A 13513-nucleotide genomic window follows, 5' to 3' on the forward strand; every position below is an offset into this window, starting at 1 on the left:
ATAAAAACTATAATAATGAAGTCAAGAAAGGTGGTAGAGTGATTGATAAATGCAGAAGTTTTTTTTTTAACTTGATACTTTTATTTAGCATTTGTTTTCATTCAGTTTCAGATCTTTTTAATGTGATTTATTTATTTATTTGCAGTTTTTTTTTTTTGGCCCAGGCTGGGTTTGAACCCGCCACCTCCGGCATATGGGGCCGGGGCCCTACTTCTTTGAGCCACAGGCACCGCCCTATGCATCATGATTTTGATGACAAGTCTAAGAATTCTTTGCCTTGTCAAAGTCAAAATGAAAATGTAGAGATGAAGCTGGGCACAGTGCCTCATGCCTGTAATCCTAGTACTTAGAGAGGCTGAGGCAGAAGAATCACTTGAGTCCAGAAGTTCAAGATCAGCCTGGGCAACACGTCGAGACTCTTGTCTCTAAAAAAAAAAAAATCAGCCCAGTGTGGTGCACATACCTATAGTCCCAGCTACTCAGGAGGCTGAGACAGGAGAATGGCTTGAGCCCAGGAGTTTAAGGATGCTGTGAGCTACAATGATGCTGTTGCACTTCAGCCCAGGCAATGGAGTGAGACCCTAGCTTAAAAAAAAATGTAGAGACCAGTCACTATATTTAATGTATTCTTTGGGAAGAAAGAATTGCAATTCAGGGCATGTGTACCTCATGTCTGAAGAACAGAGGCAGTTAGGGGTTTTATAAAAAGTAGAAATATCATATACTGGTCTTTGAGAAAGTTCACTAGCCCTAGTAAGCGTTTGGGAGCTGGAAAGTTCTGGTTAGTCAGTGATGGCAGTGGGCAAGTGAGGAAAGTTAGTCCTAGAATTGTAGCAAGTTATCTCAGCAGCAATAGATAAAACTGGTTTCGGATTACAGCAGGCACTTTCAGCAGCCAGGCCAGCAGAGAATTACATTTTTTCCAGCAATGTTATGTGCCCCCAAGTGCTTTTTCCTTCCTGGCTTTTTGACTCTGTTTTAGTTGCACTTGACAAAAATGGTCCAATTTTTTTTTTCTTTTTTTGACAGAGTCTTACTCTGTCACCTTGGGTAGAGTGCTGTCACATCATAGCTTATAGCAACCTCAAACTCCTGGGCTCAAGCAATCCTTGAACCTCAGCCTCCCAAGTAGCTGGGACTACAGGCACCTACTATAACACCCGGCTGTTTTTAGAGACAGGATCTCACTCTTGCTCAGGCTGGTTTGGAACTCCTAAACTCAAGCAATCCATCCACCTCAGCCTTCCGGAGTGCTAGGATTACTGGTGTGCCATGGCGCCTAGCCCCAAATGCCTTAAATGGTCCAATTTATAAGATAAACTTTCATAGCCTAGCCTTGGTCCTGAAGATCTATTTTTTTCTAAAAAGTTTAATAGTTTATTTACATTTTACATTTAAATCTGTGATCTATTTTGAGTTAATTTTACACAAAGTGTGGTGTTTAGGTTGAGGTTAGGTTTTTGCCCTATAAATGTTCTCATAAGAGTTTTTACAGAGAAAGAAACGGCCTCAGAGATTTTTTTTTTTCGTAGAGACAGAGTCTCACTTTATCGTCCTCGGTAGAGTGCTGTGGCATCACACAACTCACAGCAACTTCCATCTCCTGAGCTTAGATGATTCTCTTGCCTCAGTCTCCCAAGTAGCTGGGACTAAGGCGCCTGCCACAACACCTGGCTATTTTTTTGTTGCAGTTTGGCCGGGGCCAGGTTTGAACCCTCCACCCTCGGTATATAGGGCCCACTGAACCACAGGTGCTGCCAGCCTCACAGATTTTAATCAGTCAGGATCACACAGTAAGGGTTTGGGAGATTGGACTCAAACCCAACTCTGTGAGCCTGAGCTAGCTTCTGAGGATGTGCCAGGCCTATTTGGGGAGTAAGGAACCCCTTGATTACTACTCAGGGTATTGTGTTCAGCAGCCTCCTAGAGAGAGGATCTTTCAGTCAGTCAACAAACACTGGGAGAAGCTGCCATATCGTGGCTTATGCTGGTCATTCTTGGGGCCTAGGCTTTTCCCTGAGGTCCCATAGCCATAGTCTGGAGGGGAACTAGGCCAGACACAGGTCATGGAGCTATTGGTGCCATGGAGGGTGTTGCCCCAAAGCCCTCAGGCCCAGACATCCATAAAGAATTGAGAGGAATGAGAATGAGTTCCCTTGGTTTATGAAGGCGGGAACAGGGAACAGCAAACACAGACACAGAGACCCAGAGGTGTCCAGAGAACTGCCTGGGTGAAATTAGTGGAGGTGAAGGTGACAAAGTGTGTGGAAGGCTTTGGTTAGAGCGCAGCGATTTCCTCCGTGCAGGGTTGGAGAACCACAGAGGGTTGTGAGCAGGGAAGGAGATGGGCAGATTGGTTTTAGAAGTTCCCATTGCTTGGTTGTGGGGCACATGGGTTGCAGGGGGATGGTGAGGATGTGTGGTTACCCCAGTAACCAAGCAGGATGTGACATTTGTGGTGGGGAGGGAGGATGCAGGGGCAAGGAGAGAGTCAGCTCCCAGGCCTCTGGCATGGGCCTGGCTCCTTGGTGTGCTGAAGCAAAATGGAACCCACGAGCACTCCTAGGCCTGCAGAAGCCAGCTTTCTGGCCAACCCCCTGCCTGTTTCCCCAAATCTCACTGGCCTCTGGGCTGCTCCCCTCACCCGGGGGCTGGCATACTGGCAGACTGTTTCAGCAGTGATCCTGCTGCCACTGCCACTGTTCTCATAAAGGAGAGGTGGTTCTTTCTTGCTGTTCAGCATAAACACTTGGCCCAACTGGTGGTGCTCAGAGGCGGTACCCCATGCTGGCAGCCTGGAATGGGTTGAGTAAACTGGGGAAGAATCTCCTGACTCTGCTTTCTGAGCCATTATGCTTCATCTAGCCCTCCCGGGAAGACTGGTGCCTCCAAGTGCCAGAGTCAGCTGACCCAGGCTCAGGGCCCATCAGAAGGGCCCATCACCTGCCCTTCAAATCTTGAACCCTAGTGCCCTTGGAGTCCTCCCATGGGGCCCCAGCCTCTGTCCTGGATCTGTGTGTCTCATGCAAGTTATGTCCTTTCTGGTCCTGCAAAACCTATGGGGAGGAGGTGGTAGAGAGGGCAGCTGGATCACATGGTGCCTGAACTCCTTCACAGCTCTTTCTAGGATCCTTTTTCCCTCCTCTACTCTCCTGCTGTGCGTTTCCTCTCTCCTCCCCACCGTTCATTCACTTACTCATTCACTAATTCAGCAAACGTTCACAGAATGTCTCCTCTGGGCCCACCCCTGTGCTGAGATACCTGGAACTGGGAGATGATTCAAACCCAGTGTCCGCCCTTGGGGAGCTGCTGCCTATTGGAAAAGGTAGACTATGTAAACAAACAGCTGTGATTCAGTCCTGGCCTCAGGAGCCTTTGGGAGGAAGCTGCTACTGCCTGGGGTTGGGGGAGAGTCAGGGAAGGCCTCAGAGGACAAGCCCTTTGCAATAACCCTGGCAGCAGGAGGCAAACAAGGGTGGGGGTGGGCGTTAAATGGACAGGCGTCTGGAAGGGCATGGAGGCGTCAGTGTGCTGGGTGTGCGTGAGAAAATACAAGCAGATCAGGGCGGCTGGTGCTCCGCGCTGGTATGGGAGGTTTGGGGACCAGTTGTCAAGAGCCTCTATTGCCATAGAAAGGACTTTTAATCCCAGGATGCCGTGGGCTCCAGGAACCTGAGAAGTGGTATGATGAGAGCTATGATTGCAAAAGGGTGGTGAGGGGCTTGGACAGAGCAGGCAGGGCGGGAGCCTGAGGGGAGGGAGGAGCAGCTGTGGGCTTGTGGGCTGGTGGGAGGCTGGGAAACCCTGAGGGGAGTGTCTGCTGGAGCTCAGAGAGGCTGGACTAGAGACAGAGGTGGGCATGGGGGTGGCCTAGGGAAAGGGGTCTGAGACGCCCTCCTCCTTAGGCTGGGCTATGAGAAGAGGCATTCTGAGGGAGCAGTCTGCACAGGGAGCCCCAGTCACAGAAATACCTTGTAGTGACTTAACTGGCCCCCAACAGGCCACCACAACTTCCTGCCCCCTCTGTCTTTGAACTCCCCAATAATTGCCATATCCTGGTTTGCTCCCTACTGAAAACCCCAAGAGGCAGGAGCCTGAAGTTTTTAGAAGGCATTTTATGGTAAGGAAAATGAACACGGGTCCCTCCCTCAGCTGCATTTTGCTGTGAGCCAGACAAAGACCCCACGACTGCCTGGAGTCGCGGAGTGCCACAGAGGGGGGCAGCCATGGAAGCCTCATGCCCCAGGACCACGGACACAGGGTCAGGGTTCTGCCAGGGGGCTGGGACTCTTGGAGTTATGGGTCAGTCCAGGTCTAGCCCAAGCCCAAGAAATTCATGAATTCGTTCCTTCATTCACCGGACATCTGGTACACACTGCCCTAGCCATGGGGAGACAGCACATGGCAAAGCCCCATTCTCATGGGGCTCACCTGCCACCAGGAAGAGGCAAGAACCAAACACCCCAAGGATGACAAGGGATCAGGAAAACCCTGTGGGGAGGGAGGGCAGAGGCAGCCCGGGGTCATCTGGGGCAGCTCGTGGTCATGCTGTCTTGCTCCTCTCACCTACCCCTGCTGCAGCATGACCAGAGGGGCCCATCTCTGTCTTTCTCTCAGTTCACTAGAGATGCTAGTGATTGGAAAGTTCTAGGCATCAGTTCAGAAAATGGCCTGTCCTGACTCTGACTCCAGGGTGGGGGGAGAGTGACCCCACAGTGGGCAAGCTCACATGGGCAGACCTTGCTGGTGGCACTGGAACTCACCCTAAAGAGCTGCAGGTGGTGACACCAAGGCCAGAATAGCTGGGAAGGGGGGAGGGCAGGGGAAGACTAGCACCCTTGATAGGCTCTATGGCCAGCTGACCATGGCAGGCCCACACTGCAGTCAGGCCCCTGGCCTGGGCACATGGAGGGACAGGGAGAAGCGGTCATGGTGGAGGACAGCAGGTGGGAAAGAGTTAGGGAGTTGGAGCCAGAAGTGTTCCCCAGGCCAACCCTCCCCGTGGCTCAGACTGGGAGGTGGGGCCAAGCAGTAAAGGCTGGGACAAGCTCCGCCCCGGGGTCTTGCCCACCCCAGGTGCCCACGTCCTTGGGGACAGGCACTGAGCATCCCTCTCCTGCAGATGAGGTGGGCTGTGTGGTTCCGTCTGAGTGTGTTCGGGCCTGTGGGGCCGAAGTCGGCTGCTCCAACATCGCCTACCCTAAGCTGGTCATGGAGCTGATGCCCACAGGTGAGGCCAGTGGGTCGGGGTCTGGGGGCAATGGGGCCCAAGGAGCGGGATGCTGGGGAACTGTGGGAGCCATGTTGGGCCCAAGGTGACATCCATGTGAGATGTTCTGCTCCCAGGAGAAGAGAGCAGAAGCACCATGATAGAAAACGGTCGCACACCTACTCGTGCCAGGCTTCCTCTTAGGAGCCCTAAATACTATCGGTATCATCCCCATTTTAAAGTGGGGAAACTGAGATCCAGAGAGGTTAAGTGACCTGGCTAAGGTCATATGGCAAGTAAGCTGCAAACCTGGGATTTGCAGACCTTGTCCTCTCATCCCGTGCTATACCATCTCTCAGGAAAGGTCACCTAATTTGTCTTATGTGTCTACTGGGCGCAAGACCCTTTTACTAGACAGCGTCTCCTTAAATGCTATGCAGTAGGTTTGTTGGCTCCATTTTACAGATGGGAAAATTGAAGCCCAGAGAGGGGAAAATGACTTGTCTGAGGTTATAGAATGACTGAGACACAAACCCAAGTCCACTGCTTACTCTGCCAGGATCTGGAGCTCGGGCTCTCCCCTTTCCCACATCTGCAGGCACAAACCCCCATCCTCTGTCTCCCCAAGAGACACTGTAGGCCAATAGGTACAGCCATGGGGTAAGTTTTGGCTTTTTCCATGTTTCTCACGGCAGCAGCAGCCCTGCCAGTCTGATACAGGTGGTGAGCTTCCCATCACAGGAGGTATGGAAGTAAAAGCCACATAGCAAAGGGTATGGGAGGTCACACCCTAAGCAAAAAGAGGAAACAGTTTTCTGAGCCCTTTACCACCAGAGCTTTTCTAATTTTTTTAATTTATTTTTTTATTTATTCATTTTGAGACAGAGTCTAACCATGTTGCCCTTGGTAGAGTGCCGTGGCATCATAGGTCATAGCTCACAGCAACCACAAACTCTTGGGCTTAAGTGATTCTCTTGCCTCAGCCTCCCAAGTAGCTGGGACTACAGGCACCCGCTACAAGGCCTGGCTATTTTTTGTTGGAGTTGTTGTTGTTTAACAGGCAGGGCCAGGATCGAACCTGCCAGCCTCGGTGTATGTGGCTGGTGCAACCACTGTGCTATAGGCGCTGAGCCACACTGAGCTTTTCATCTCAGAATTCTCAGAGGCTTGATTTTTCCTGGTCCCTCCAAGAAGCTTCCAGGTCCCCCAGGTGAGCCCTACCCTACTCTTCCCTTCTCTCTTTCCTTCCTTCCCTCCCTCCTTTCTGCAGAGCCCAGGGCCACAGGAAGTGAGTGCACGACCTGGCATCAGCTTCTGGCTCTGCCACATGCTGGTAGAGATATTTGGGACAGGTCACTTCCCTGTGTGGCGCAGTGTCCTCGTTCGTAAATTGGAGATAATGGCTTCTATACTCCCGCCCTCAGCGTTGTTGCTAGAATTGAACAGAATAAGATAGGAAAATCTTCCTGGCAATGGTGGGCCACGCTGTGGGTTCCTGCCTCTGGGCTTTGCCTTCCCCTTCTGTTCTGGGCAAGGGGACTCCCTAAACTCTCCCAGGCCAGGGCTAATAGCCAGCCGTCTTGGTCTTGGGCCACAACCCCTCTCTAGGGTTTGAGCTCCCTCTCTAAGAAATAGGTGGAATAACCCGCATGTTATCCACCTCCCTGAGCAAGACAAAGAAGGTGGAGAAATGTTTTGGGGAAACCATGATTTAATTCACTTTCATTTGGGCACCAACCCAGTCAGACAAGTGAACAGAAAAGGCAGTAGAATGCCTGGGAGTCACACAGCAAATCAGACACAGAACCAAGACCAGACAGCCCAGATAGACAAATAAATGGCACCTCTAAGCCTGAGCCCTCAGGGGAGGTGGCCCCTGTCATGCTTATCCTAGGGCAAGGGGCAGAGGACAGAAGCGCAGAACATTTGCAAAAGTGAGGGAAGTGCTTAGACACTTGATGAAAACTTGCAAAAGTTGGCTCAGCACGTGTAGCTCAGCAGCTAGGGCGCCAGCTGCATACTCCAGGGCTGGCAGGTTCGAACCCAGCCTGGGCCTGCTAAACAACAATGACAACTGCAACAAAAAAATAGTCCGGCGTGTGGCAGGTGCCTGTAGTCCCAGCTACTTGGGAGGCTGAGGCAAGTGAATCGCTTAAGCCCAAGAGATTGAGGTTCCTGTGAGCTGTGACACTATGGCAATCTACCGAGGGTGACATGGTAAGCCTCTGTCTCAATAAAATAAAAAAGAAAAGAAAACTTTCAAAAGTCCTTGGAGACAGACTGGGACCAATGCCCAGAGAGGGGAGGTGACCAGCCTGAAGCCACACTGTTCAGAGTTGGCAGTCAAGCATCCCTGTACCTCCTTAGGGTCTTCACCCCTAGAAGGCTTGCACATCCGAGCCTCGACAGACAGCCCTTACTCACTCTTAGGCAACAGCAGAGTGCATTTTTCTCCCCTTCTGGGGAAGAATAGAGCCAAACAGAAAGAAGATTCCCTATGCCTGCTGGGTCCTGTCACACATGGGAAGTGGTGGGAAATTGCAGAGACTGGGCCTCTGAAGCAGGCTGGGGTGAGACACGCCCTGCCCAGGGTGTGACTGCCAAGCAGAGGGTCCTGCCCCAAGCCTTCCTCAGCCCTCCCAACCGCACCCCAAGGTTCTGTGTCTGTCCTGCTGTGAGTCTCTAGTTTCCTCTCTTCCCTTCTCCAGGCTTCCATTTCCTCCTCTGTCAAACGGGTTAATAATCCTTCCCTCTAATGAAGTCATGGGTGTGAAAGTGCTTTGTCAAATGCCAGGCTCTGCAGAAATGACAGCAGATCATAGCATCAACAGTACAATAATTACAGTCGGGATTAGTCCCGCCAGCTGGCCGCGGGCTCAAGCAGCAAGTTCAGGAGTCCCCTTGGTTTGTCTTTGGCCTCCCCAGTAAATATCTATTTTAGAGATGAGGTTGTGCTCTGTTGCCCAGGCTAGAGTGCGGTGGCACAATAATAGCTTACTGTAGCCTTGAACCCGTGGGCTCAAGCAATCCTCCCTCCTCAGCCTACAGAGTAACTGGGACTACAGGTGCCATGCACAGCTAATTTTCTTATTTTTGTAGAGATGGGGTCTTGCTATGTTGTCCTGGCTGGTCTCCAACTCCTGGCCTTAAGTGATCTTCTCACCTTGGCCTCCCAAAGTGCTGGGATTACAGGCATGAACACTATATCCAGCCCCAAGCTTATTTTGGGCTCTTGCTCACTTTAGACATCCTCAGCCTCTCGCCCTCCTGTCCCTCCGTCCCCAGGAACTTATGAACAGCAATGGGGCCAGTCAGGAGGGGCTCATGGAGTCAAGTGAAGGTCAGGCAGGATCACGGCAAGCCCCCTCCCACTCTCAGGTCTGCGGGGGCTGATGATTGCAGTGATGATGGCCGCACTCATGTCGTCGCTGACCTCAATCTTCAATAGCAGTAGCACACTCTTCACCATGGACATCTGGAGACGGCTGCGGCCCCATGCCAGTGAGCGGGAGCTGCTGCTAGTGGGACGGTATGGTTGAAAGGGCCCTGGGGAGCAGTCTCAGCCACATGACAAGTCCATGACGTCCCACCAGAGATGGGCTTTAAGGGATGAATAGGAGTTTGCTAGTTGAGAATGGCAGATGCCAAGAAGGAAGGAAGAGGCCAGAGGCTATCCACCCCTTCTTGGTCACAGTCCTCATCCGGGATGTGTTTCTTACCTGAGGGCCAGCCCTCCCTGCCCCAGCCATGCCAGATACCTCTCTGTCTACAGCAGACTGAAGCCCTGAGCCCTGAGCCCTCCTGATGGTGTCTAGCCACCCCAAAGAGGGCTGTGAGCCCACCCTCAGGACTGGCTACTCCTGGGCTACAGCAGTTTCCTGGCCTCTGTGGCCCTGGCCCCACTGAGCTCCTGCCCTCCTAGCCCTGCTTGTCGGCTCCTATTCACCTCAGTGGCTCACCCTGATTTTTCCCAACTCTTCCCAGCATCCCCTCCTCCATGCAGTCCTCCCTGATATCCTCAACCAGGAAATGAGCCCTGCTCCCCTCCGTGCCCCCAGAGACTATTGCTAGATCCCCCCTGCAGCACATGTGGCCAATATAGGTCCAACTGGTTCCCCTGATGCCACTCCCTCCCCATGGGCCTGGACACTCTGTGAGGACAGGGCTGTGTCTGGGCCATCCCTCTAGCCCACACCCAGCCAGGCACCCAGCAGTCCTATAGAGGTGAACTCCATAGATGATGAAGGTTGATGTCTCTGAGTGTGTGCCCATGTCTGTCAATTTGGGCCCTCTCTCACCCCTCTCATCTCTCTCTGAGCCACCCCGCCCCACTCTGCTGGCTGAGGAGCCCAGCCTTCTGGTGCTTAGCTTGGCCAACAGAGCACCCTTTGCCCAAGGTGCCCATCCTCAGGGTGGGGCCTCCCCCACAGCTCCAGGCAGTTGCCCCAGTGATGCAAAACAGCAAGGCTCCTGTTGGAAGGGCCCTGTTGGGACACGCCCGGTGGCAGTGCCTGTGAGCTCATCAGCAGGCTCACAGGCTCCTCTGAAGCAAGGAGCCTCCCCCCACACAGGAAGCTTCCACATCGATGCACCTTTGTCCACCTCCTCCCGTCTAGTTCCCCTGCCTCTCCGGCTGTTGTAAGGCCTAGGGGAGGCCTGACCACAGCATCTTCTCTGTGGACAAACCTTGTTCCAAGTCCCTCACTGCTCCAGCATCCTGGGAACCAGGACCTGGATCATCTGGCACTCAGGGTGTGCCTTGGCCACTGGCCTGGGACACTGGTAGTTGCTGCACCTGCCTAGTGGCCCTCCTGTCCCCTGCCTCCTCAGAAGCAGGCTCCTTCCCTGCTCCCACCTGAAGCCAGAGTCCTGACCAGACCTCTGTTCCATGCAGCTCACCTGCCCAGCACTGGATCCTCGACCTCCTTCCCATCCCTCCTGCCAAATCAAGCCCTCCCCCACTCTGCCAGCCTGTTCACCCTCCCCGTGTGGCAGGACACAAAGCTGTGCAATGCTGGGCAGGTGGCTCCCCTTCTCTGGGCCTCAGTTCTCTCAGCAGCCAATTCAAAGGAGCATGCCAGGCATCAGCTCTGCTCCCTTCCCTCTTGAAGCGCTGGGAACCCTTGATAGCTCAACCTCCTCCTACCTATAACACTATCATTCAAGCTATACTTCCATAGCTTGCAGGGGGCGCCTCTGGTGGGTGGGTGGTAGGACCTGAGGCTTCGTGGTGGCGACATGGGACTCACAGCAAAGGGGGAGGCTGCTGGAGGAGGCCAGTGGCCCTGATAGGGTCAGGCTGGGGGGAGACTGTGGAAGCCTTCACAGTAGGCACAGTGATGGCCCACTTCTGGGGCTGCATCTCTGCTTGCCCCAAGCCCTTATGCCCACTCAGCATAAGTGGCTTCCTTCCTTCTCTCCCGCAGTGTCCCTCCCATCTGCCTTCTCTGTTGTTTAGTCCGTGCGTGAGGCCCAAGGCCTCCTGGTGCCCTGCCAAGCAGTGATATGTAGAATGCAGAGAGATCCCAGACCCTCCTGGAGGGGCTCCCCTGTGACCATGAGTGCACCTCAGGGGGATGCCAGGGTGTGGGGTGCTGCCCATCCTGATGATGGTGTGGGGGCTGGGCTTGTGCAGCCTTCTTGGAGGGTGAGGAGGGTTTGCGGGAGGGGTTGAGAAGGGCATCCCAGGGAGAAGGCGCAGCCTCTGGGTTTAGGGCTTCTGGTGGCCTGCAGGCAGCTGCATCGGAACAGGGCAAAGTGAGGGCTTGGCCCTGGCACACAGCTATGGAGTCTGGTTTTGGGTGGCGGGAGCAGTGTGAGAAGGGCGAGGTGGCAGGTGTTAATGGAAGCCCGCCTGTGCCTTTGATGAAGGCAGCTCCCTCCCGCCTGCCAGGCTAAGGGTTAATTAGCCTTAATCAAGGTGGCACCTCCTTCCTCCACCCTCTCCCTCAGGCCTGGAAGGGAAGAAGGGGAGGCAGACAGGCAGGGAGAAGATCCACCCAGCTGCACACACAGCGTCTGTCACCCATGCTGGCCTGACCAGGGTTCCAGCAGGTCTTGCCCACCACCTACCTTGGGGGTGAGAGGTACCAACTAACCAGGACACAGGAGTAAGAGGCACTCAGCTAGGGCTCACCCCAGCTCTGTCCCCTTAGCTGAGTTCCAAGCCCCTTCAAGAGCCTAGGTGTCCTTCCTCCTGGAAGCCCTCCTAGATTGATGTCTTCCCTGGGCTTCCTCAGCCTGCCCTGAGCACAGGTGACAGGGTCATCTGTTTTCCTTTCTGGACTCTGAGTGCTGGGCAGGCACCACGGCCTGGTCATCTCTAAGTCAGAGCTCCTAGCACGGGGCACTGCACCCAGAGGGGCATCTCATGAGTGGTTTGTTGAGGGACAAATGTCCTAGCAGGCAGGAGCTGTCAGGAGGGCTGGATATAGGGTGAGCAGGGAAGAGCTTCCTCCCACTGGCTCAGAAGGGCTCAGGCTTGGGGCGAGGAGTCCAGGCTCCATCACTGCACTCTTAGGAGGGAGGCTGCCCTGGATGGGTATGAGTCACAGCAAAAGACTGTGTGGGTGGGGGGGGGTGCCACAATAGGCCCCAGCCCCTGCCAAGGATGGGCAATATGAACAAAAGCTCAGTGTGTTCAAAGAGCAGGAGGTTGGTTGGCCCAGATTTGAGGGCAGTGGGTCATTCATGCCAACACCAAATGTTTGCTGAGCCAGAAGACATAGCAGTGAACTAAAGATATGAGGCTCCTGCCCTCCTGGTGCTTCCAGTCAGGAGAGGGGACAGGTAGTAAACAGGTAAACACCAAAATAAATGTGCACATAGCAGTGGAGACAAGTGAAGCCTGGGTGGGTGTGGAGGGCTGCAGAGGCTGACTCAGTGGTGCCCAGGGACCAGAGGGAGCAGATAGCACTAGAGTCAGGGGGCTGTTCTGCAGGCAGTGGGGGGAGGGGCCATGGAAGTGTTTGGGGCAGGCAGGACTGGCCAGGTCACCGGTGGCATGGACCAGAGCCAGAGAGGAGGCTGAGGCTAGGGTTGCAGGGGCCGGATCACATAGCAAGTCTCAGTGACCCGGAGAGATAAGAATGACTGCCACCTGCCACCCACAGGCTGGTCATCGTGGTGCTCATCGGTGTGAGTGTGGCCTGGATCCCCGTGCTGCAGGGCTCCAACAGCGGGCAGCTCTTCATCTACATGCAGTCGGTGACCAGCTCCCTGGCTCCCCCAGTCACTGCAGTCTTCGTCCTGGGCATCTTCTGGCAGCGTGCCAATGAGCAGGTGCATGGTGGGAGGGACACAGGGCAGGCTGAGGGGCCTCCTTGTGTCGTCCTGCAGAGGTGCTTGGCCTGTTCACCTCTCCCCTATGTGTGTCTGGGGGGCTCGGTGTCTTCGCCACAGCAGCATACCCTGCCTTCCTCTCCCAGGGGGCCTTCTGGGGCCTGATGGTGGGGCTGGCGATGGGAGCCACAAGGCTGGTTTTGGAATTCCTGCACCCTGCCCCACCCTGTGGCGAGCCGGACCCACGGCCGGCCATCCTGGGCAGCATGCACTACCTACACTTTGCCATCGCCCTCTTTGTGCTCACCAGTGCTGTTGTGGTGGCCGGGAGCCTGCTGACCCCAGCTCCCCAGCGTGTTCAGGTAAGCCTGTCCTGTTCCCTGACCCTGCATGCCATCCCTGACCTTGATTCCTAACAATTTCTGTTTCCCAATCTGATCCCTGACCATTTTCTGACTCTGACCAGAATTGTCTGGTCTCTCACACCTATAATCCCAGCACTCTGGAAGGCTGAGGTGGGAGGATCCCTTGAGCTGAGGAGTTGGAGACCAACCTGAGGAAGAGTGAGACTCTATCTCTACTAAAACTAAAAAAACAGTAGGGTGTTGTGGTGGGCATCTGTAGACCCAACTACTTGAAAGGCTGAGGCAGGAGGATCGCTTGAGGAGTTTGAGGTTGCTATGAGCTATGATGCCACGGCACTCTACCCAGGATGTCAGAAGAAGACTGACTCTGTCTCAAAAAAAAAAAAAAAAAAAAAAATGAAAGAATTGTCTAGTCTCAACCCCCTGAGCCTGATTGGCCCTAACTCCCTAACTCCATCCCTTTTTGAGTTCAGCTGCCATACTTCTATCACTGAAACCCTGCTCCTGCCTGGGACAAAGACCACCTGCCTCCCTACTCATTTCTTGCAGATTGAGAATCTCACATGGTGGACCCTGGCTCAGGACCTGCCCTTGGGAGCCAAAACAGGTAAGTGGGTGACCCTGGGCACTCCCCTCACTCCCTATCTCAGGGCTAGGT

The 13513-nt window shown here is 54.1% G+C and overlaps 1 protein-coding gene across 3 annotated transcripts in view; it reads left to right on the plus strand.

Moving 5' to 3' along the window:
• The window catches only part of SLC5A10 (solute carrier family 5 member 10), a 65642-nt gene that overhangs the window by 51710 nt on the left and 419 nt on the right, over positions 1-13513 (plus strand). For 2 of the 3 annotated variants that reach the window (XM_003791052.2, XM_012805953.1), the window contains 5 exons: positions 5123-5230; positions 8588-8738; positions 12322-12490; positions 12637-12852; positions 13405-13462. In XM_003791052.2, coding sequence (XP_003791100.2) covers positions 5123-5230; positions 8588-8738; positions 12322-12490; positions 12637-12852; positions 13405-13462 — 702 coding nt within the window. The remainder of the gene's footprint in view (positions 1-5122; positions 5231-8587; positions 8739-12321; positions 12491-12636; positions 12853-13404; positions 13463-13513) is intronic. The other variant, XM_003791053.2, reaches the window with a different exon arrangement.

This window comes from Otolemur garnettii, unplaced genomic scaffold, assembly GCF_000181295.1.
Source record: "Otolemur garnettii isolate 467f Iridium unplaced genomic scaffold, OtoGar3 scaffold00046, whole genome shotgun sequence".
In the NCBI taxonomy this organism is placed as follows: Eukaryota; Metazoa; Chordata; class Mammalia; order Primates; family Galagidae; genus Otolemur; species Otolemur garnettii.